Genomic DNA, 26,133 nt, shown 5'->3' on the forward strand with positions numbered 1-26,133 from the left:
AAAATGTGAATTTTCTAATTTGAATTTTATGCTTTATCTTCATAAACATTAAATATAATATACCATTATGGAGATCGGATAACAAAAGAAAACAAGTTGGGTGAAAAAAATATATTCAATCTGAATTCGATGGACACTGAATTTGTCTTCTGTAGAATAGAACGCAAGTAACTCCATCTCAATTTCATATAAAACTGGACCATACACTTTTCCTTATTTTCATAAATATTAAAAATAATTTACCATACCCAATTGGATTAAAAATATATAAAAATATATTCAAACTTGTACACGCTAAATTGATATTCAGTAAAACGCAAGTAACCCGTCTCAATCTCAGATAATTGGTCGAACATAGCTCATGATTATTACACATAAATAATCTAATTTCAACAAACTATTACATGTAACATATGGAAATAGAAAACATTGGTAAATTTGAGGATTTTATTAAAACAGCGTGAAAGAAGTCCCAAATCATCTTCCATCAAGGATTGAAAGAGTGACATCATTAACGGAGTCTCCCATCCCGGAAGAGGTGTCGGTAAAAGTCGGTTGCTTCGGCACAGGTAAATCGACAATTTCCCGACTAAGCATTGCAAGTATAGTTGAAATTGTAGGCCGGTTATTAGGGAAATCTTGTACGCACAATAGTGCAATGTGAATGCACCTCACCATCTCTCCCTGGAATTCGGCTTTGTATATTGTTTGATCTATGAAGGTTGAACCATTGTCTTCATTCCATAATTTCCATGCCTAAAACAAATTATCATATATAAGATCCTGAGGAATGTTTGAAAACACAAATGAAAAAACACGGAAGATTACGAAGTGGCTTACCCAACCCAAAAGGCTTAATGACCATTCATGACAGTAGAAGTTGTTTTTTTTCCCACTCATGATTTCTAACATCAAAACGCCAAAACTATAGACGTCAGATTTTTCAGAAAACCTTCCTTCCATTGCATATTCTGGCGCCTTATATCCGCTAAAACATATGATAAATACATATACATTTGAATCATCCAATATTAAAAAACGAATGGCATGTGCAGGGTATTATTTAGATACTACANTACTTTTCCAGGGAGTATGACCTTTCCACGAAGGTCTAGGTCTCACACCAAGATAGGCATATGCTAGGACGGAGGATCTCGGTGTTCGAGTGGGCCACCCCGGTGCAATTTCGTTTTGGGATTTGAGTAGGTAAGGACAGCGAGACCAGCAACATAAACGATCGGACCAAGCAAGCGTACAAATAAGTAATTTCTTTATTTTATTTTATTTTATAATAATTTTCAAACCCAATCTTCTTGTGTTTATATAGCTTTTTAATGACCCGATCCATTGGAATTCTACGAAGAAAAGTAATTCAAAGCTTTCATACAACTTTTGGCGAAGGTTAAGTGGATAAATGATATCAGATAATGCACAGTGTTTAGACAATAATGGCCCCCTTATGCCCTACTCTCCTGTTCAGTCGCCTCACTAGTCAATAATTCCATTATTGATGAATCGCTCTCAATTTGACCATTTTTGGGAAATGAGTGGAATGAAAGAAGAAGTTTCATTTTTGGATTTTTATTTATTTTAATGTCTTCTAGAAATGAAAATGCCTCCCTCATAAATCCAAGTTTATTATTATACGTGGTTAGTGTATCTCAAGGCTCTCACGATCAAGAGGAAAGGAAAAAAAACCAAGAAAATACATACAAATGCTCATACTTGATGATTGAATCGTGTGCGAGCTATTAGAATAGTGAAAATAGATGACGATTAATCAACCGGATGAAATGCGCCAATCAATAAACTTTTAATGAACCTACAATCGAGTCACTCATATTTAATTTCGAGTAATCAGGTCACTTAATTTTGATTTACATGCAACCTTTGTGACTCCATCTAATAACGTGATATTTTGACAAGGACGTTAAAATAATGGAGGGATACGTGTCTGGAAAATGAGGATTTATTGTTAATATTTCTCTTTCTTAAAATTTGTAGATTATGAGCCCAAAAAAAAAAATAAATAAAATAAAAAATTGTGTTTTTTTGTTTGCACAAATTTTTAAATTGCATGTTTTAATGTGGGTGACGTGAACATACACGTAATTCTTTTGTTAGTTTTTACGTTCATGTCAGTGTATTACATTAGTTAGGTTGACAATGATAGAAAGAGTGACCACGGTTAGAATCAAATCAAAGTTGAATGGCATAATTGCTCGAAATTAAAGATTAGTGTCCCAATACACATTTGTGGTCAAGTTTAGTTGACCGCCAGTGCATTTAGCCATGTAGAAAAATGGGTCGTGGATCATTCATGTGGAATTACTCAACCCACAAAATATTAAAATGGATTAAACTTTGAAGGGGATAATTTGAAGTTGAAATTCAAACATATAACTTCCATCAACTCTCAACAAAAACCTCCATCAACATGTCTTGCACAAAAACAAGGGGGAAAAGAAAAGAAAAAGGATGGAAAGAAAATGGTGAAATTCGATTGGGAAAATACTCTAAAATTGGAAATGCCCCAAAATCATAACTTTGACTAGAGAACTCACAAATCATGGCATTTAGATTGTGATACTGTGATCCAAATTGAAACCATAGGAGTGCAACAAAATTAAGATTTTAGAATATGGAACAAAGGGGTGATTCAACTATAAAGACCTTGGAAATTCATCATTTTTAAGTAAGAATTCTTGGACCAAATTTATGTTCAAGCATGCTGTAAATTATTTCACTAGTATCAAAGCATAAGATTGAATTCCTTGCAGTATTATTTCTTGTCTAAGAATGCTTTTACATGATTCAATAGTGTTTGTGGGCCTCGTATGTTAAAGTATGCACAACCTTATGTGGTCTTTATGATATCTTCTATGTACATATCTAAAATGAATTATCATATGCAGTGGAGTTCATCAGCAAAATTTCATCAATTTTCGTTTTTGCATTTAGAAGAAAATTGGAACTTAGTTGATTTTGCAAAAAACTTTAAAAATTCACTTTGTGTCCATTATGTTGTTGTCTCAAATATTGTGTTAAGTATAAAATTTGTGAAATCTGACCACACCATCAAATTCATTACATCAAAATTAGGGGTATAAAAGAAAAAAATTTGTATTATTCTAGTCAAACATGGGCAAGTGACATGGTTTAGGGACAGAGACTGCGTATCAGCAGCTAGTTAGTACTTTTTTTTATTGTTTTTCAAATTGTCCGTTCAGTGTTTGACATGTGTCCCCCAATTTAAAAACCCTGTCTTCAACCCTGTTTATATAGCATATCTCAAAAATTTTAATGGAAAATCACCTATAAGACAGGGCGTGCATGGAGCGAAAATGATTTAAATAAGAAAAGAATTTGCTCCTGAAGCGTGGGGACCTCGATTGCAACCTTTAAAAATACAATTTGGTCCCTTTAATATTCTTGATTTGTTTAATACTTAAAATAAATATAATTATGTGAAAATTATAAAATCTTATAGTTTTACGTTAAATGCATAATACTTATTTAGGGATTTCATTACCTAGTAGGAGTTTTGAATGATGCAATTATCGGGTCTTAAAAATTAAGAAATGTATTTTAGACTTATCTCTTTATCAGTGATTATTTTTAAATTACATTTAAAGCATGAAAACACATGCGACTTGATGTTGTTAAATTTCGAGGACATGGTTACGTAGCAATGCTCTAGTTCTTGTGAGAATTCAAGTATTACATGAGTTAGAGCAAAGATGAAAAAGATAAGACTGAAAAAGGGACCAAGAAGAATATATTATATAGTAAAAACGTGAAGAGATTTGGTAGATGACAAATATTACAAGGATTCAAGTGCTTCAACTATAAGGTACAGTCTCTTAGCTCAAAAGTGCTTGAGCTAAAAGATACACTTGAATATAATTCTCATAATTTTGCTATGTGCCAAACCCTGGCTGATATGACGATGGGCAGCCAATTAGCTTAAATATAGATATATAGAAAAGGCAAATGATCCCCTCAAAAGGGCATATAAGAAATGTATTCTCTCCACTACATTTCGATATCAAAAATCAACACAATTCAGCCCTTTGGATTCCCATTAATGCAAACTTTAATTTTACGAAAAATCCCATTAAGCTGATCCAAATTTGCCATGTCATTTTGAGTCATCAACCGTTGGTAAGATATGTTATTCGTTGCCGCAGTGTAAATTCTTGCACTTGGTCTTGTGTATATTAATTTTTGAGGGCTTCCTACATTGAGCATGTTGTATCTAAGCCAACGACGAATCCAAGAGCTTCTTTTGAGAGTGTGCATATGATCCGTCCACGAAGAAGGTGATCAGACTTGCGCCAGGCTGCAAAATTTTCTTTCAGTGTTTGTATAAAGTTTTTTGCATCTGTGTCTAAAGTTGGATCGGTATATTTGGTGTGAGCTGAGTCTTTAGTGATGAAATGTTCGATAAATTCTTTACTTTCTGCTAAAGCTAGTGCTTGTTCACACCACAAAGGATAGCTGGTTGGGAGAATCTAAGGGTGATGAAATTTCCTACATTTTTTAGAGTGACAAGTCATGGCAAAAAAATGAAGATCGTTGAGTGCTCACAACCAAACCTGCTCTAATATGAAGAAGGAAAAAATTGAAAAAGAGAACCTTAGAATAAGATCGTATATCATTTTTTAAATGATGGCCATATGTATGGTTAGTCCTGTTTATAATAAAATAAGATTGATAACTTTTCACTTTTTTTGTAGCTAGCATTTATCCAAAGAAATGGTTGGTCGATGTAGTTGCTTCTACGTTGATTTTTCATTTCATCGAGATTGGGTTGGTGTTCAGTGTACTGGATACAAGATTGAAAAGAATACATTGGATGGATGCCTATTTAAATCAAATGAGAAACTAACAACTCTGTATTTTTGTAGTTCTGTTGTTTGATTGGCTCTATAGATGCACCTGGATTTGAAATTTAATTTAACGCATTATTTTTCAAGATTGTTCTATTAGATCGAGAAAGATCATCTCATCTTGTTAGGCTATCTTTTGATTTGAATTTGCTGATGCCAAGTCTTTTTTATCACTCAAACTCTCCACTAATTTTCAAATTATTGTGAGGATTTTTAACTTCCTCTCTCCAAGAATTTTGGGTTTTCTTATCTCTCCTTTGATCTCATCATTTTTGTTGCCAAGCTTTGAGACATTGCTAACATGTCTCACTTGTTGAGAATCTACTTAACATGCACAGCGGAAATTAAAATAATTTTCGATTCCTACCAGGATTAATCTTTGTGTTTAGATAGAAATTGTGATAAAAGTCATACATTTTTCTAGATCTGCAAACCCCTTAGCTTTTTCTTTGTATCAATAATCTTGATTCGCCACCCACAGTTGTCTAATTGTCCAACCTCCAACGGTGATCCACACAGAGAACAGATTGCAGCTATCGGGGTTTTCTCCTCTTGTGCTAGTAAGAAATTATGAAAAAACTGTATGGATTGAAAACCCGAGCCATGCATTTATATAAGCCCAAACGCTCCTGGCCTGGTCCGGTCCAATATTTAATTAATCCATTTAATTAAATTCGGTCCATGAATTAATTAATCCAATTAATTAATTCGGGCCTATAAATAACCAACCCAATTAATTAATTTATCCAATGATTGTTAAATCAATTAATTGACGAATTGCAATCTTCTAATTCTCTTTTGTGTGCGACCCATCAGGTTCCCGATCACGATGTCTAAAGACGTGAAATATTATTTTGATCTAATCAAATTTGATAAATTAAAACACCCTTTTAATTTATCACAAATTCACACTCGCTGTCCCAGATTGACATCTAGCAATGTGTCAGGGCAATACATGTGATGAGAACCAAACTCGTTCGTTTACCGTGAAACTATAATCACTTCGTCCATATGATCGATCAATTACGAGATATGGAAGTGTATCAATCCCAAATATCGATCATATCTTTCACTCTACTATTAAGTCAATATAAGTCGAAAACTCATTTTCAACTTATGAGTAGACCTTAGCCAAAGATTTCGTTATTGATTTAATTAAATGAAACGTAGATCATAATCTCCTACTATCTAAGAGTGACGAATCCTTTATTGGTCATTCACAACCTTCATACGATTCTTGACATACCTGAACGATGCCGTATTAGCGGCTCTTGACAGAACAACAACCAACACCATCAAAGCATGACTGTCCTCATATAAGATATTATGACGACCTCAAATCAAAAGACCAATCTCACTATCGAACATTAGAGATTAACTATTGACACTCAGATAGTTATCCATGTGAAATCTCTCGGTGGGTCTCCAATATTTTGTTCTATAACAAAACATCAACGTGTTTATTTAAGTGTCACCACACTTTAACTTGTGAGATTAGCTACTTATTTCACAAGTAAGAAATATCACACGTGATGGTCTATCCGTAATAACGATATCTGTATTTCGTTATTACTTACGACAACGGACGATTTAAGATTCAATCACATGTAATTTGTATCTCATAATCACAACTCCTTGTGATTAATAAATTACAAAAATTTGAATCTACGAACTCTATTATTTATTTAATTGTTTATTAATTAAATAATAAATCTGTCATTAAATTATATTAATTATATATCAAAAATATTTATATCCAAGGTTGATTGGATCTAGGGCATAATACTTACAAACTCTCATTTGCACTAGATCCAATCACTTATGTATCCAATATCATAAGAGTTTGCATGACGATCATGTTTATGCTACGATAACTCTTTGTTAGTGGATCTGCAATATTGTCAACTATGAAAATTTGTTCTTCTCTTTACGTCATTTCTATGTATTATCTCTCTGATGAGATTATACCGCCTTAATATATGTTTGGATCATTGATGAGACTTTAGTTCATATGCTTTCGCAATGGCTCTATTGTTATCACAATACAATGACATGTGATCAACAATATCAGGAACCACTCCAAGTTCATTTATGAACATCATGATCTACATTGCAGCTCTTTGCTACTTCTGAAGTAATCATGTATTAGGTTTCTACGATTGAATCAACGGTTGTTTCACGTTTGAAACCTTTCCAACATACCGTTTAAGAGTAAACCAGTTTCTCTATATGAAATCTTCTCAAAATTTCATCTATGTAAATTGGGATGAGTTAAGCAATCTTTTAGATCTACCTCTATAGATCAAGTTGCTTCTCCCATATCGTTCATGAATAATACTACATGTGAAGACATTGAAGATAAAGAGCAATAATAGAAAAAGATGCTCTTTGGATAGAAAAGTTAAACCAACATGTAGGCCCAAGAGGAAGAAAATAGAAAGGCAAGTGTACCTTGTTGATGTATTCAATGATGTAATAAAGTCTCAAAAATTTGTATAAATAGATCTCATCCTATCTTGAATTCACAAGTTGTAAGCAATAACCTTTAAAAACCAGTTTTTTCTAGAAATCCCTTGTACCAAATTAAAATCTTGTATCAATCCTAATAGAAATAAAATTCCAATATTTTGTTATCAATATGAGTTTCTAAGTCTTTTTCTCATAGATTCTTGAGAGATCAAATAGAAAGTTTCCTTCTTACTTTAGCAAAAAAGAGAGTTTTCCTTAACAGAAGTCTAGAATTTTATTCTTTAGAAATTGATACAGTGAGAGCAAGTAGCTGAAACAGTAACAATTCTGTGAAGGCAGAATGCCGTTGAAGGAAACAGTTTACAAAGTTCAAAGGTCACTCGGTTCTAAGAATACAGGTCTAGATCAAATCTAAAGCAAAACTATTAAACTTTTGCTAAAATTAGAATGAATTTTTTAAAGGTCTTAAAAGAATCGCACAGATAATTGCATGATGATTATTTTGATAAATGCCAGAATATACAATTAAAAGATTAGATAATTTCTTAGAAAGAATGTTAGGAGAAATAAAGAATATTATATCTCAGTTAAAAAATACTAATTTACCACTTGAAGAATATATTACTTTAATTAGAAAATATGAGATGAATGTTGCGGATTATTTTTATTTATTAGATCATAGAATGATTTTATATTCAAATATCCAAAATAGAGTTAACAGAAGATAAAATGATTAAAAGATTAGGACATATATTACAATATAGAAAGAATCATTTTATTAAAGGTAATATAGACATTTCCATAAAAAAGAATAATAACAGGCCAAATAGAAAAATCTCCCATTGAACAAGGACGTGTCTTTAACTTCCAAATTCAATAGCAATTGAAAAAAAATTAAAAAAATAAAAAAAATTAAATAAATAAAAATAAAATTAAAAAAATGGTGGTTAATGGTAAGTTGAAATGGCAATTTTAAATATATATTTTGGACAGGGACGTGCAATTATAGCTTCCAAATTCAAAATGGTAATATTGAACTGGGACGTGCCATTATAACCTCCGAATTCAAATGACTTATTTATATACACATATTTTGGTAGTTAACATATAAAAACAATGGAGGTTAATCTAGTAAGTGGGGTAGTTAATAAACTTTATGGATGGAAAAACCATAAGAAGAATTTAAGATAATGGAATTGAATATGGAGTTATTTAGTACAAAACAAGTGTACCTAATTTTAAAATTTAAGGACATAATAGAAGTAGCAATTAATATAAAGTGCGTTGCCAAAAATTATGTAACAAAATAAAGAATTTTCGACTAAAGAAATTTCGACACCTTACAAAATCTAAAAAAGTACGCGAACTCTACTATCGTGACCAAAGCTTTTAATTTGAACTCTTGAGGAAGTACCGTAGCGATGTAATAATATAACTCGAATTATATTAGCGATGATGGAACTCACTTTTGCAATTGTTTATTTTAGTCAATGCTACACATATATGGAGCGCGACATTGTGTGGCCACTGCCTACCATCCTCAAACAAGAGGAAAGGTCAATACATCTAATAGGCACTTGAAGTGGATCTGGGAACTTACAGTAAATTCATCAAGTGGACTACTGAGCAAATGGGTCCATTATGAATCAATCGGTTAATCAAACATTGATAATTATTACAAAGACGCATTTTATGTTCTCTTTAGATCAAGTAGTTTTGAAGAAAGTGGCAATTTTACCTGAATTAAACAATTTTTACGTCGATCACTAAAGCCCATATTTATGAAAGCCCAAGAACATGGGTAAATGAGGTCCATACAAAGCCTATTTATGAAAGCGCAAGTATGGGGGGAAACAATCCACAACGGTTGTACGTATTTGCATAAATCTCCAGCCACGCCAAGCTCTTGAAGGATATTCTTTTCTACAAGAGAGATGGAGAAACATGAAATTGTTGCGTAATCGAAAAATTGCAGTGCAATTCTTGAGAAAAAGTTCTCATAAATAAAAGATTCAAGGAGTTTTGCTATACCTTACATTATTTGTTCTAATTATTTTGGGCACTCATTATGTGACCTAGGTGCTAATATTATTTCAATGCCCTTAACCACGTAGGAAGCTTGGATTAGGAAAAGAAAAACCAACCATAGTGTCACTTAAACTTGTAAATCAATCTATCAAATATTCTTGCGGTAACATTCAGGATACGTTGGTAACATTGACAAATTCATATATTCGACTGATTTCATACCAGAATATGGAGGGGGATGCATATATTCCCACAATATTGGATTGAACAATTCTGGCTATCGGCCGTGGCATTAATTAATGTCTACATAGAAAAGATGGTTCTCAAAGTGGACGATGAACAAATCATCTTCACTGTGTTCAAATCCAGGCAATATGCAATAGCATCAAATTCTTGCTGGCCAATGAGTATCGCAAAATTATTTTTATTTAAATAAGTAACATATTTAAACAATTTTGAAAATAATGAACAAATTACAGGAGATATGTACACATAGTAGAGTTTAAGGATGAATAGAATATTTCCACGACTAGTTTTAAGCTACAACAGAGTGAATACGAAAGTAGTCATGAGCCGAGCCACTAAAAATATCTCTTTTTTGCATCTTTTATGATAAAGAGGGTAACAAGGCACCATAAACTTTAAAATGTGAATTTTCTAATTTGAATTTTATGCTTTATCTTCATAAACATAAAATATAATATACCATTATGGAGATCGGATAACAAAAGAAAACAAGTTGGGTGAAAAAAATATATTCAATCTGAATTCGATGGACACTGAATTTGTCTTCTGTAGAATAGAACGCAAGTAACTCCATCTCAATTTCATATAAAACTGGACCATACACTTTTCCTTATTTTCATAAATATTAAAAATACTTTACCATACGGTCAATTGGATTAAAAATATATTCAAACTTGTACACACTAAATTGATATTCAGTAAAACGCAAGTAACCCGTCTCATTCTCAGATAATTGGTCGAACATAGCTCATGATTATTACACATAAATAATCTAATTTCAACAAACTATTATATGTAACATATGGAAATAGAAAACATTGGTAAATTTGAGGATTTTATTAAAACAGCGTGAAAGAAGTCCCAAATCATCGTCCATCAAGGATTGTAAGAGTGACATCATTAACGGAGTCTCCCATCCCGGAAGAGGTGTCGGCAAAAGTCGGTTGCTTCGGCACAGGTAAATCGACAATTTCCCGACTAAGCATTGCAAGTACAGTTGAAATTGTAGGCCGGTTATTAGGGAAATCTTGTACGCACAATAGTGCAATGTGAATGCACCTCACCATCTCTCCCTGGAATTCGGCTTTGTATATTGTTTGATCTATGAAGGTTGAACCATTGTCTTCATTCCATAATTTCCATGCCTAAAACAAATTATCCTATATAAGATCCTGAGGAATGTTTGAAAACACAAATGAAAAACACAGGGAAGATTACGAAGTGGCTTACCCAACCCAAAAGGCTTAATGACCATTCATGACAGTAAAAGTTGTTCTTTTTCCCACTCATGATTTCTAACATCAAAACGCCAAAACTATAGACGTCAGATTTTTCAGAAAACCTTCCTTCCATTGCATATTCTGGCGCCTTGTATCCGCTACAACATATGATAAATACATATACATTTGAATCATCCAATATTAAAAAACGAATGGCATGTGCAGGGTATTATTTAGATACTACATATTACATATGCTTTAAGGATAACAAAACTTCCATCAATTCAAAAATTGCTTACCGAGTTCCTAAGACTCTTCTAGTGTTGGCTTGATCTTGGTTGTCTCCAAATATTCTTGCCAGCCCAAAGTCTGAAATCTTTGGATTATAGTCCTCATCCAACAGCACGTTACTAGGTTTCAAATCTCTGTGGATTATCTTCAGTATAGAATCCCTGTGAAGATAGAGAAGACCTCGCCCAATACCTTCAATGATGCTAAAACGTTTCTTCAAATCGAGAATCTTCTGTGATGGATGTGAAGTATCTGCATGATTAAAAGCATATTATAAGAACCTGGTAGTAGAAGACGTTTGGAAAGGATAGAGAACAAAGTTGAATTTCAACTAACCAAACAGAAACACATCTAAGCTTTTATTAGGCATATACTCATAAACGAGAATTTTCTCTTCTTTCTCAACACAACATCCTAGTAATTTTACAAGATTTCGATGTTGGAGTTCGGAAATCACATTCACTTCATTCATAAATTCTTCCATTCCTTGTCGAGATGCTGCTGAAAGCCTCTTTACTGCAATTTCATGGCCATCAGCCAATTTACCCTGCGTACACATTAATAGCAATTTCAGCACGAGAACTATATAAAATGGAGTACAGTGTGCCCAAGGTTACAAAAAATTACCTTATAAACAGGACCAAAACCACCCTTTCCAAGCATATTGTCATCATGGAATTGGTCTGTGGCATTTGCAACAGTCTCCAATGTGAATAATGGAAACACTTCAAGATTAACTTTATCCATATCATCTTTAATCACTATTCCAGAGGAATCTGATGGATACGTTTGCCCAGATTCATACAACTTTGCATCTAATTTTCCTTTGTCTCCTGGTTCCACAAGGAAAATCAATATCTTTAACTGACAGATACATATATTCACATGTAAAGCCCGATAAATTATCCACTGTTCATTTTGTGTTACCTTTTCGCCTAGCCATCAACCAACAATAAATGAAAATGCAAAGCAGAATGGCAACCAAACCCACAACTATTGGAATTGTAATAATAAGCTTTTCGTATTTGTGCCCATCTGGAAAAACCAAACATCAAGTTACTCACCAAATAACGAGTTCATAATCATTATGTGGCAACTTATCAAAGACAGGAGAACAATAAGTACCTAGTTCTGAAGAAGCTAGACGAATGTAAAGATCTTCACCAACGTTAGAAAATTGCTGAATGTCTATCAGTTCTTGGCTCCAGAACATACAACCAAGATTCTTGTCGCGTGCATAGGCTATGCACGAACAATTCCTCGAGCAGAGACTTCTACATTCCTCTACCGTCATAGAGGGTCCCTGTTCAGCAAAATCCGGCACTTTCATATATGGAAGCCTGAAGAATTCGTCTTCTTTGCCACCACCGCTCGTATTATTATTTCGATCACAAAGCAATGGTTTGCTCCGGACACATCCGCCAGACCAGTTTCCTCTTCCCCATTCCTCCGAATTCTTTGGTTCAAACCCTCTCAGACAAGAACAAATAGGCGAAGTCAGAGCATTGCAACTACCAAATGGCCCGCAAGTTCCATAAACATCACATTCTTGTTGAGGTGCCAACCATGTAATATCCCAGTTCTGCGTCTGACGATTCCACAATGTTTGAACCAAACTTCCTGTCGAATTCAACGTAATTCTCATCAAGAATTTTCCCTCTGGTACAGTGAAATAGAAAGTTCCGGAAGAATCATTTACCACAGTGAATCCGTCCACGTAAACAGAATACGTATCTTGGACCCCAATTAGAATCTGCCCGTTCCATGGACCACTTCGCCAGTGTGGCCGATTCCCATTCCATGTATAAATTTGAGGAATACTCAGAGCCTGGAGACCCGCTGTGAAATTTCCAACTTCCGGATCCGTTGGGGTTTTCCATGAGGACACGACCACCCTATTACCTGTATTTATATTATCAATTATCCTCAAAGTAGGCAAAAAATTATTAGACGGGTGTCCAAAACTTTCCCACACCGTACGCCCACTTGACATATTTCGCAGAACAAGATTTCCAGTGCTCAAAAGCTGGACGCTAGGATTAACCAAAGAGCTCGTAACATTTGTTGACCAAACTATCTCACCCTTTCCCTTCGTTAGTACGATATTGCCATCTAGTGATATTTTTACACTGCCGGAAGAATCTGGAATTGGGTTGTCCCTGTTGGCAACCCATATCACCGTTGATTCAGAAACGTTGTAAAATACACCAAAGTAGCGGTTCTTGGTAGTATTATCAGGGGAAAAGAATCCCATTTTGAAATCGTTGCCCATTGATGATATGGTGTCGGGGTCATTTAGGACAAAATTCCTTTTAATGATGACTGTTTGTATGACTGTTTGTTCTACACGAACATAAGCTCCTAATCCTAAACGAGGAAGACACAGTAGAATGAATAGGTACTGAAGAACAAAAAGTTTAATGATATGGCTACTGGGCATGGTTAATTCAAAGAAATTTGTGGGAGAAAATGCCATTACGTGAGAGATTTGCTAATAAGTAAATAATACCCACTGGTATTTGTGGGTAAAATCTATATTGATTCTCAGGCCTTGTTTGACCCAATTTTTTTTAAAAAAAATACATTTCTAAATTTTGATTTGAAATTATTTCAACTTCATATTTTTGAATTAAATAATATTACATACAAATTCAAAACTTTTATTTATATTTTAACTACATATTTTCCATCAATACAATACTAAAAAATACATTCTTATGAAAATAATGTGACCCAAACAAGATCTATATAAAGCATCAAGAGAAATTGAAGTCAACTCTCAATCTTGCTTTTCGACATTGGGCCGGGTGTGAAGAAATTACATTACCCCGTTTGAGCCCCATTATTTCTCATTATATTAAATTAAATTAAATTTTCTCTCTCCTACTTTTAACTACACAATTTTCAATAAAATAATATTACGGTGAAATTTAAGGTGACTATGGGAGAGAAACCGAAACACACAATGTGGATGTCATGATGTTTGAGAGTTCTATCATAGGTTTAAAAATTTTTGCCCTCAAATACAGCTCAAATAATGGTTCTAATTCCAAATGAAATAGCCATGAGTATAGCATTCATACACCCATAAAAACCAACGTCTCTGGTTGAAGCTATGTGAAAATATAGATATGCCCAATAGCATCAATACAACATGCATAACCAAATATCATTCTTATCGAATGTTCACTGCAAATTCTACCGGAGAAGAAGGACGTTAGCCTACAGTCGATATCACTTTAGGTGGGTTAGTGCGACGGTCACAAATTTCATATATTACTATCTATGTTCTTCGCTGCTTCGCCACCAAACTGAGTTGGAGGTTAGTGTGATGGTTGATATCACTTTGGTTGGGTTAGTGTGACGATTGATTTCACTTTAGGGCAAAATCACTGGAACGGATACAACTTCCATTTTTTTTTTAAATTACTTGCCACGTTAGCATTTTCAAAACCCTGTACCAATTCGGTATACATTTTCTGTACTTATAGCAGAGTTGATTACATTAATAGTTATTTACATGTTTTTCCACAATTTTCGAAGCCAGCTAAACAACAAGCGTTCCATGGTGGGTCTCATTGGGTGGGATTACTCGATGGGAGTAGGGTAAGTATATGAGCAATACTACTTATATATCATCAAACTCTTTTACAGATTGATGGGATGGCCAAAAAAAGTGAGAAAATTTTATTCTTCTTAGTTGTTAGTGAAAATTGAACTTTGCAACACGTACAAATTTTTTAGCTAATTTAACAGAGAGGAGATACTTGTCAACTTGTAATTGGTTGCTATAAAAACAGTTTTTGCAGCAACCAATCGCAGGGAGGCAATCTCTATGTAGCATAATTGTAAATAATATCAGTTGTGTTTATTTTTTTTAAAAAAGAGTGCCAAAATTTTATTTTTTTTAATTGATTAGTGAAAATTTGATTCCATCATATCATATGTTGGTAAACAACATGTGTAGCACAATTGTAAAATAACATGAGTTGTGTTTATTTTTTCAAAATTTATCAAATTCTCACTTATTCACATGAAGTGTGGACTCAACCACAACTTTATAGACTTTGATAAGACCATGACTACTGATCGTCTTACTCTTTCCAAGAACTCTCAGCTTTGGGATCTATTTTGAAAATTTATTATTTGGTCTTTTTTTATTCGTTTGTGTAATGCAAAGTTCGTTGATTTACAAGTCAATTGACTTCAAATTTAAATATTTAAATATTTATGAGTAAATTCGTTTCAACTTTCAATGTAAGACAGTGATGTATTATTTTTAGTAATTCAAAACGAAAAAGACATTAGCCTTCAATTATTGACTTAAATAGTGGTTGGTTACAGTATAGTTTGTCGATTGATTTGATTTATTTCATTTAAAAATTAGATGGATCGAAAAATCTGGTTAAAGAAAACTCGTAGCAATAGCCCACATAGATTGAACTTATTCCAAGGAAGGAAAAAAAAAAAAAACCCATATTTATCTCTAGTATTTTCAAATAATTGAAATAAATAATTAATACAAAAGTTAAACAGAATTTTTGCCAATCTTTCCAATGCAAGTTAGCGGAATATTTGGATAAAAATCGTGATTAGAAACAAAATATGTTAATTATTTGAAGGTTGAGAATAACAATGCATTGAGAAAAAGTTGAGGACACAAAAGCAAAAGTCAGCAAATATTGAAAACCTTTCTTTTAATTAAAATGTGGTGCATATATAAAAAATTGTTGAGGGAATATAATTACCCTTAAACTTTCTTCTTTAATTATGGTAGATATTGTATTAAACATATCATTCTAGTTGTAAGATATCTAACGAAACCGTCTCTGGAATTGAGATCTTATTCAAAGACAAAATTGGGGGTTCATTGAGAATTTTTACATTATTTGGAAACTACTTATTTTGTCATTTTTGACAGAAAGAAAGGAGTGTTTTAGCCCCTGTTTTACCCCAATTTTTTGAAAATGAAAATGGAGGGAATAATATTTTTTTAGAAAAATGAGTGGTTGAAAAAGAATGAAAAGTTTTCGATTTATGTGTAATATTAATTTATGAAAGATTGTGTGATTGAAAATAGGAGAGAAAAAAATAAAATGTAATATAATTGAATTTAATGAAGATCAAACGGAGGCTTAATTTCCTTTGTATGTTGACCAAATCAATACTTTTCCAGGGAGTATGACCTTTCCACGAAGGTCTAGGTCTCACACCAAGATAGGCATATGCTAGGACGGAGGATCTTGGTCTTCGAGTGGGCCACCCCGGTGCAATTTCGTTTTGGGATTTGAGTAGGTAAGGGCAGCGAGACCAGCAACATAAACGATCAGACCAAGCAAGCGTACAAATAAGTAATTTCTTTATTTTATTTTATTTTTTAATAATTTTCAAACCCAATCTTCTTGTGTTTATATAGCTTTTTAATGACCTGATCCATTGGAATTCTACGAAGAAAAGTAATTCAAAGCTTTCATACAACTTTTGCCGAAGGTTAAGTGGATAAATGATATCAGATAATGCACAGTGTTTAGACAATAATGGCCCCCTTATGTCCTACTCTCCTGTTCAGTCGCCTCACTAGTCAATAATTCCATTATTGATGAATCGCTCTCAATTTGACCATTTTTGGGAAATGAGTGGAATGAAAGAAGAAGTTTCATTTTTGGATTTTTATTTATTTTAATGTCTTCTGGAAATGAAAATGCCTCCCTCATATATCCAAGTTTATTATTATACGTGGTTAGTGTATCTCAAGGCTCTCACGATCAAGAGGAAAGGAAAAAAAACCAAGAAAATACATACAAATGCTCATACTTGATGATTGAATCGTGTGCGAGCTATTAGAATAGTGAAAATAGATGACGATTAATCAACCGGATGAAATGCACCAATCAATAAACTTTTAATGAACCTACAATCGAGTCACTCATATCTAATTTCGAGTAATCAGGTCACTTAATTTTGATTTACATGCAACCTTTGTGACTCCATCTAATAACGTGATATTTTGACAAGGACGTTAAAATAATGGAGGGATACGTGTCTGGAAAGTGAAAATTTATTGTTAATATTTCTCTTTCTTAAAATTTGTAGATTACTGAGCCCAAAAAAAAATAAATAAATAAATAAAAAATTGTGTTTTTTTGTTTGCACAAATTTTTATATTGCATGTTTTAATGTGGGTGACGTGAACATACACGTAATTCTTTGTTAGTTTTTACGTTCATGTCAGTGTATTACATTAGTTAGGTTGACAATGATCGAAAGAGTGACCACGGTTAGAATCAAATCAAAGTTGAATGACATAATTGCTCGAAATTAAAGATTAGTGTCCCAATACACATTTGTGGTCAAGTTTAGTTGACCGCCAGTGCATTTAGCCATGTAGAAAAATGGGTCGTGGGTCATTCATGTGGAATTACTCAACCCACAAAATATTAAAATGGATTAAACTTTGAAGGGGATAATTTGAAGTTGAAATTCAAACATATAACTTCCATCAACTCTCAACAAAAACCTCCATCAACATGTCTTGCACAAAAACAAGGGGGAAAAGAAAAGAAAAAGGATGGAAAGAAAATGGTGAAATTCGATTGGGAAAATACTCTAAAATTGGAAATGCCCCAAAATCATAACTTTGACTAGAGAACTCACAAATCATGGCATTTAGATTGTGATACTGTGATCCAAATTGAAACCATAGGAGTGCAACAAAATTAAGATTTTAGAATATGGAACAAAGGGGTGATTCAACTATAAAGACCTTGGAAATTCATCATTTTTAAGTAAGAATTCTTGGACCAAATTTATGTTCAAGCATGCTGTAAATTATTTCACTAGTATCAAAGCATAAGATTGAATTCCTTGCAGTATTATTTCTTGTCTAAGAATGCTTTTACATGATTCAATAGTGTTTATGGGCCTCGTATGTTAAAGTATGCACAACCTTATGTGGTCTTTATGATATCTTCTATGTACATATCTAAAATGAATTATCATATGCAGTGGAGTTCATCAGCAAAATTTCATCAATTTTCGTTTTTGCATTTAGAAGAAAATTGGAATTTAGTTGATTTTGCAAAAAACTTTAAAAATTTACCAGTATGGTAAGATTGGTATGGACGGAAAAGGCCTTTCCATGAGCTTTTCAGCATAGAAGAACTCTAAATTCAAACTTAAAATTGTAGATTTTGAAATTCAGGTCGAATTTGATGAATTTGCGAAAAAGAAAAAGGAAAAATGAAGACAATGAATTGTGAATAGTACCCTTCACTTTGTGTCCATTATGTTGTTGTCTCAAGTAGTGTTAAGTATAAAATTTGTGAAATCTGAACCACACCATTAAATTCATTACATCGAAATTAGGGGTACAAAAGAAATTTTTTTTTGCATCATTCTAGGCAAATAGGGGCAGGTGATAGGGTTTAGAGACAGAGATTGCGTATCAACAGCTGGTTAGTGCTTTTTTTATTGTTTTTCAAACTGTCCATTCGGTGTTAGACACGTATCTCCTATTTAAAAACCCTGTCCTCGACCCTGTTTGTGTAGCATATCTCAAAAATTTTGATAGAAAATCAACTATAAGACAGGGCATGCATGGAGTGAAAATGATCTCGATTGCAACTTTAAAAATACAATTTGGTCCCTGTAATATTCTTGATTTGTTTAATATTTAAAATAAATATAATTATGTGAAAATTATAAAATCTTATAGACTGATCAACGCTGTGTGACAACTACTTGTGGTCTTCCTAACAAACCGATCCAGGTTATATAGTAGTTTTATATTAAATGCATAATACTTATTTAGGGATTTCATTACCTAGTAGGAGTTTTGAATGATGCAATTATCGGGTCTTAAAAATTAAGAAATGTATTTTAGACTTATCTCTTTATCAGTGATTATTTTTAAATTACATTTAAAGCATGAAAACACATGCGACTTGATGTTGTTAAATTTCGAGGACATGGTTACGTAGCAATGCTCTAGTTCTTGTGAGAATTCAAGTATTACATGAGTTAGAGCAAAGATGAAAAAGATAAGACTGAAAAAGGGACCAAGAAGAATATATTATATAGTAAAAACGTGAAGAGATTTGGTAGATGACAAATATTACAAGGATTCAAGTGCTTCAACTATAAGGTACAGTCTCTTAGCTCAAAAGTGCTTGAGCTAAAAGATACACTTGAATATAATTCTCATAATTTTGCTATGTGCCAAACCCTGGCTGATATGACGATGGGCAGCCAATTAGCTTAAATAGAGATATATAGAAAAGGCAAATGATCCCCTCAAAAGGGCATATAAGAAATGTATTCTCTCCACTACATTTTAATATCAAAAATCAACACAATTCAGCCTTTTGGATTCCCATTAATGCAAACTTTAATTTTACGAAAAATCCCATTAAGCTGATCCAAATTTGCCATGTCATTTTGAGTCATCAACCGTTGGTAAGATATGTTATTCGTTGCCGCAGTGTAAATTCTTGCACTTGGTCTTGTGTATATTAATTTTTGAGAGCTTCCTACATTGAGCATGTTGTATTGAAGCCAACGACGAATCCAAGAGCTTCTTTTGAGAGTGTGCATATGATCCATCCACGAAGAAGGTGATCAGACTTGCGCCAGGCTGCAAAATTTTCTTTCAGTGTTTGTATAAAGTTTTTTGCATCTGTGTCTAAAGTTGGATCGGTATATTTGGTGTGAGCTGAGTCTTTAGTGATGAAATGTTCGATAAATTCTTTACTTTCTGCTAAAGCTAGTGCTTGTTCACACCACAAAGGATAGCTGGTTGGGAGAATCTAAGGGTGATGAAATTTCCTACATTTTTTAGAGTGACAAGTCATGGCAAAAAAATGAAGATCGTTGAGTGCTCACAACCAAACCTGCTCTAATATGAAGAAGGAAAAAATTGAAAAAGAGAACCTTAGAATAAGATCGTATATCATTTTTTAAATGATGGCCATATGTATGGTAGTCCTGTTTATAATAAAATGAGATCGATAACTTTTCACTTTTTTTGTAGCTAGCATTTATCCAAAGAAATGGTTGATTGATGTAGTTGCTTCTACGTTGATTTTTCATTTCACCGAGATTGGGTTGGTGTTCAGTGTACTGGATACAAGATCAAAAAGAATGCATTGGATGGATGCCTATTTAAATCAAATAAGAAACTAACAACTCTGTATTTTTGTAGTTCTGCTGTTTGATTGGCTCTATAGATGCATCTGGATTTGGAATTTAAATTAACGCATTAGTTTTCAAGATTGTTCTATTAGATCGAGAAAGATCATCTCATCTTGTTAGAATATCTTTTGATTTGAATTTGCTGATGCCAAGTCTTTTTTATCACTCAAACTCTCCACTAATTTTCAAATTATTGTGAGGATTTTTAACTTCCTCACTCCAAGAATTTTGGGTTTTCTTATCACTCCTTTGATCTCATCATTTTTGTCGCCAATCTTTGAGACATTGCTAACACATCTCACTTGTTGGGAATCTACTTAAAATGCACAGCGGAAATTAAAATAATTTTCGATTCCCACCAGGATTTATCTTTGTGTTTAGATAGAAATTATGATAAAAATCATACATTTTTCTAGATCTGTAAACCCCTTAGCTTTTTCTTTGTGCCAATGATCTTGATTTGCCACCTACAGTTGTCCAATTGTCCAGCCTCCAATGGTGATCCACACAGAGAACAAATTGCAGCTACTAGAGTTTTCTCCTCTTGTGCTATAAATTATGAGAAAATTGTATGGATTGAAAATCCTAGCCATGTATTTATATAAGCCCAAACGCTCTTGGCCTGATTCGATCTAATATTTAATTAATCCATTCAATTAAATTCAATCCGTGAATTAATTAATCCAATTAATTAATTCGGCACAACCAAACCTGCTCTAATATGAAGAAGGAAAAAATTGAAAAAGAGAACCTTAGAATAAGATCGTATATCATTTTTTAAATGATGGCCATATGTATGGTAGTCCTGTTTATAATAAAATGAGATCGATAACTTTTCACTTTTTTTGTAGCTAGCATTTATCCAAAGAAATGGTTGATTGATGTAGTTGCTTCTACGTTGATTTTTCATTTCACCGAGATTGGGTTGGTGTTCAGTGTACTGGATACAAGATCAAAAAGAATGCATTGGATGGATGCCTATTTAAATCAAATAAGAAACTAACAACTCTGTATTTTTGTAGTTCTGCTGTTTGATTGGCTCTATAGATGCATCTGGATTTGGAATTTAAATTAACGCATTAGTTTTCAAGATTGTTCTATTAGATCGAGAAAGATCATCTCATCTTGTTAGAATATCTTTTGATTTGAATTTGCTGATGCCAAGTCTTTTTTATCACTCAAACTCTCCACTAATTTTCAAATTATTGTGAGGATTTTTAACTTCCTCACTCCAAGAATTTTGGGTTTTCTTATCACTCCTTTGATCTCATCATTTTTGTCGCCAATCTTTGAGACATTGCTAACACATCTCACTTGTTGGGAATCTACTTAAAATGCACAGCGGAAATTAAAATAATTTTCGATTCCCACCAGGATTTATCTTTGTGTTTAGATAGAAATTATGATAAAAATCATACATTTTTCTAGATCTGTAAACCCCTTAGCTTTTTCTTTGTGCCAATGATCTTGATTTGCCACCTACAGTTGTCCAATTGTCCAGCCTCCAATGGTGATCCACACAGAGAACAAATTGCAGCTACTAGAGTTTTCTCCTCTTGTGCTAGAAATTATGAGAAAATTGTATGGATTGAAAATCCTAGCCATGTATTTATATAAGCCCAAACGCTCTTGGCCTGGTTCGATCTAATATTTGATTAATCCATTCAATTAAATTCAGTCCGTGAATTAATTAATCCAATTAATTAATTCGGACCTATAAATAACCAACCCAATTAATTAATTTGCCCAACGATTGTTAAATTAATTAATTGACAAATTGTAATCTTCTAATTCTCTTTTGTGTGCGACCCATCAGGTTCCCGATCACGATGTCTAACGACGTGAAATATTATTTTGATCTAATCAAAATTGATATATTAAAACACTCTTTTAATCTATCACCAATTCTCACTCGCCATCCCAGATTAACATCTAGCAATGTGTTAGGGCAGTACATGTGACAGGCAATGTCATGTGGTATGACAAAATCAAACTCGTTTGTTTACCATGAAACTATAATCCCTTCGTCAATATGATCCGATCAATTATGAGATATGAAAATGTGTCAATCTCGAATATCGATCATATCTTTCACTCCACTATTAAGTCAATATCAGTCGAAAACTCCTTTTCGACTTATGAGTACACTTTGGCCAAGGATTTTGTTATCGACTTAATTGAATGAAACGCAGATCATAATCTCCTACTATCTAAGAGTGACGAATCCTCTATTGGTCATTCACAATTTTCATACGATTCTTGACATACCCGAACGATGTCGTATTAGCGGTTCTTGGTAGAGCAACATCCAACATCGTCAAAGCATGACTGTCCTCATATAAGATACTATGACGATCTTAAGTCAAAGGACCAATTCCACTACCGAACATTAGAGATTAACCACTGACACTTATATAGTTATTCATGTGGAATCTCTCGGTGGGTCTCCAAGGTTTTGTTCTATAACAAAATATCTACGTGTTCATTTAAGTGTCACCACACTTTAACTTGTGAGATCAGCTATTTACTTCACAAGTAAGAAATGCCACACATGATGGTCTATCCGTAATAACGATATCCGTATCTCGTTATTATTTACGACCACAAACGATTTAAGATTCAATCACATGTAATTTGTATCTCACAATCACAACTCCTTGTGATTAACAAATTACGAAGATTCGAATTTACAGACTCTATTATTTATTTCATTGTCTATTAATTAAATAATAGATCTGCTATTAAATTGCATTAATTATTTATCAAAAATATTTATGCCCAAGGTTGATTGGACCTATGGTATAATACTTACAAACTTCTATTTGCACTAGACTCAATCACTTATGTATCCAATATCATAAGAGTTTACATGACGATCATGTTTATGCTACGACAACTCTTTGTCAGTGGATCTGCAATATTGTTAAATGTGAAAATTTGTTCTTCTCTTTACGTCATTTCTATATATTATCTTTCTGTTGAGATTATACTGCCTTAATACATGTTTGGATCATTGATGAGATCTTAGTTCCTATGCTTTTGCAATGGCTCTATTGTTATCACAATACAATGACATGCGATCAACAATATCAGGAACTACTTCAAGTTCATTTATGAACATCATGATCCACATTGCAACTCTTTGCTACTTCTGAAGTAATCATGTATTAGGTTTCTACTATTGAATCAACGGTTGCTTTACGTTTGGAACCTTTCCAACATACCGCTTAAGAGTAAACCAGTTTCTCTTTATGAAATATTCTCAAGATTTCATCTATATAAATTGGGATGAGTTAAACACTCTTTTAGATCTACCTCTATAGATCAAGTTGCTTCTCCCATATCGTTCATGAATAAATCATTTAACATCCATTATTTCAACGATTGAAACATAGGGATGTCGTTTTCTATAATATTAGGAATACGACAATGCTTCCACTATCTTCTTGTAAACACACAATTGTATTCAAATTTGATAAAATCAAACACTTTGACTTTTTCATCAAATCGAAGATTTAAGCTCCAAGAGACTTCTCTTAACCTATAGTCACAGTATGCAACTGTTGCAAGCAAAACCCGAATGGACTTCAGTAAGGCTACAGGAAAAATCTTTTACTAAGGTCAACACTTAACCTTTGCTATAGCCTTCCTTTGTATATATGGATATTCCCATCCATACCGATCTTTTCCTTATAAACTATTTACAAAAACTTATGGATTTTATTCCATCAGGAGGCTCGACCAAGGTCTAAATCTTGTTCACAAATGTTGAGTTCATCTCGAGTTTCATGACCTCTTCCTATTTCTTTTAAGTCAACACTTAACTTTATTTTGGTGCAATTAGCAGGTTCATTATCCTGGATCAGTAATACCTGATTAGTAATCGGGGATCCGTACCTTCTTCAAGGTCGAATGATCCTACCAGATTTGAATAGAGCTATTATGTCCTCAGGAGTCTCTACTTCCTGATCAAAAGTATGTCCCATATCAGATATGGGATCAAACTCAGAATCATCTACTTTGCTAACTATATTTGTGGACTCTTGAACTCTTTTATGTTCTATTTTGCTTCCACTGTCCTCCCATAGGGTAAACATTTTCTCTGAGAAGATGATATATCATGAGATGAAGACTTTCTTCACAATTATAGAATTTATATTCAAATATCTGCTTTGAATATCCCACAAATATGTATTTATCGGATTTAGTCTCAAACTTATCCCATTTAAGGCGCTTCAAATAAGCGTTATGACCCAAAACTTTCATATGAGATAAATTGGACTATTGGCTCTCCATAACTCGAATGAAGTTTTGTTAACCAACTTAGATATAACATGTTTTAGTGTGTTGCACACTCCAATCAGTGCATGACCCCAAAATGATTTTTGGAGATTTGCATGGCTTGTTATTAATCGCACTATATCTAATAATTAATGATTCCTCCTTTTAGATTCACCACTATGCTGTAGTGTATGTGGAGGAGTCCACTGCAAGAAAATCTCATTCTCTCTAAGATAATCTAGATTTTATCTTTAAGATACTCTCACTTGATCGAATCTTAATGTCAGGGCATCTTTACCTATTCGTTTCTCTACTTCTAGTTTGAAACCCTTGAACTTTTCAAGAGTTTCATGTTTGAGTTTTATCAAGTATACATGATCATTAATGAAATAAGAAAAACATTACCTGACATCAATTGATATGAGTCCATATGCATCATTATGCATTAGGCTAGTAATTATACTGACATTTCTTCTTTTCAAGTAAAAGAAAATTTGGTCATTGTGACAGACATGCATAATTTGTACTTGTCAAAATCAATTAATCCCAAGTATACATCTTTATGTAACTTTGGAATTGCATTTCATCTATATGACAAAGTTCGTCATGCCAGATTTCGGTAATAATTAGATTATCGCATTTATGCCTTATAATTTCTATACTCATTATAGAATCCTGAGTATTAAAGAAGATAAACGTCGTTTTGTAATTTACCATAGCCATTAGGATCTTTATCAAGATAAATAAGAACAACAATTGTCCTTAATATTAAAATAGTTCATGTCCAAACATGAAATTCATTTTAATGTTCCAGCTATGGTGGGTACAAAGCGACATTTCTCTAATTCAAATACTAAACCAAAAAGGCAATGGCAAGAAGTATGCTTCTACAGGCAATGCAGCAACCGTTGCTCATCTTCAACGTGTAGATTAACTTCTCTCACTTGCAGTGGTCTAGTTCAATTTAGTTTCTCCATATTTATATAAATATGAGATCTACATCTCGTATCAAATACCTAAGAAACTCGTGAAGTAGACGTAAGCCACGCAATATTCCTTCCAATGACATTTCATTCTATAATGAAACCAATGGTCATTAAATTTGGTATTGCCCTTCGCTTAGACTGTCTTAACCATATTGGGTGCTTTCCTAAAACCTCTTTAGACTTCCTCTTAATACCCTTAGAGGAATCAACGGCTTGCCCACTTCTAACTTTGTTATTGGGCATAACAGTCCTAAATATATTAAGCAACTTAATGAGTATGCATTCGAGTTTATTTATATCATAATTCATAATTAGTATGAATAACTCTATGACAGAGATTGCAGAGCTAAGTTAATACTTAGTTTATAGTTAATGATTGAACTCAATTGAGACACTTCTCATGTCAATCATTTTCAGTACATGAGGATTGACTGAAGATTCTTTTGTCACTTTGCATCGGTATAGTTGTTTAGAAGTCTCATATCCTTCCACACATGATTATTATCATACAACTCTTTAAAATGAAAAATC

The 26,133-nt window shown here is 33.2% G+C and overlaps 1 protein-coding gene and 1 pseudogene across 3 annotated transcripts; both read right to left on the reverse strand.

The window, feature by feature from the left end:
- Positions 1 to 276: 276 nt before the first annotated feature.
- Positions 277 to 13,663, reverse strand: LOC111396028 (G-type lectin S-receptor-like serine/threonine-protein kinase At1g11300). 3 transcript variants are annotated; one of them, XM_023022275.1, is made up of 7 exons: positions 12,272 to 13,659; positions 12,074 to 12,181; positions 11,774 to 11,979; positions 11,483 to 11,693; positions 11,155 to 11,398; positions 841 to 988; positions 277 to 756 (listed from the first exon to the last, which is right to left on the reverse strand). In XM_023022275.1, the coding sequence occupies exons 1-7, from the start codon at positions 13,620 to 13,622 to the stop codon at positions 478 to 480; spliced, it is 2,547 nt and encodes an 848-aa protein (XP_022878043.1). In that variant the 5' UTR covers positions 13,623 to 13,659; the 3' UTR covers positions 277 to 477. The 3 variants fall into 3 exon arrangements, with proteins under 3 accessions (XP_022878043.1, XP_022878042.1, XP_022878044.1); XM_023022274.1 differs by lacking the exons at positions 277 to 756; positions 841 to 988 and adding exons at positions 10,324 to 10,780; positions 10,866 to 11,013; XM_023022276.1 differs by lacking the exons at positions 277 to 756; positions 841 to 988 and adding exons at positions 10,335 to 10,780; positions 10,866 to 10,930 and having other exon boundaries at positions 12,272 to 13,663.
- Positions 13,664 to 24,237: 10,574 nt separating this feature from the next.
- LOC111395235 overlaps positions 24,238 to 26,133 on the reverse strand; it is a 31,903-nt pseudogene continuing 30,007 nt past the window's right edge.

Source organism: Olea europaea, chromosome 6 (assembly GCF_002742605.1).
Source record: "Olea europaea var. sylvestris chromosome 6, O_europaea_v1, whole genome shotgun sequence".
NCBI lineage: Eukaryota > Viridiplantae > Streptophyta > Magnoliopsida > Lamiales > Oleaceae > Olea > Olea europaea.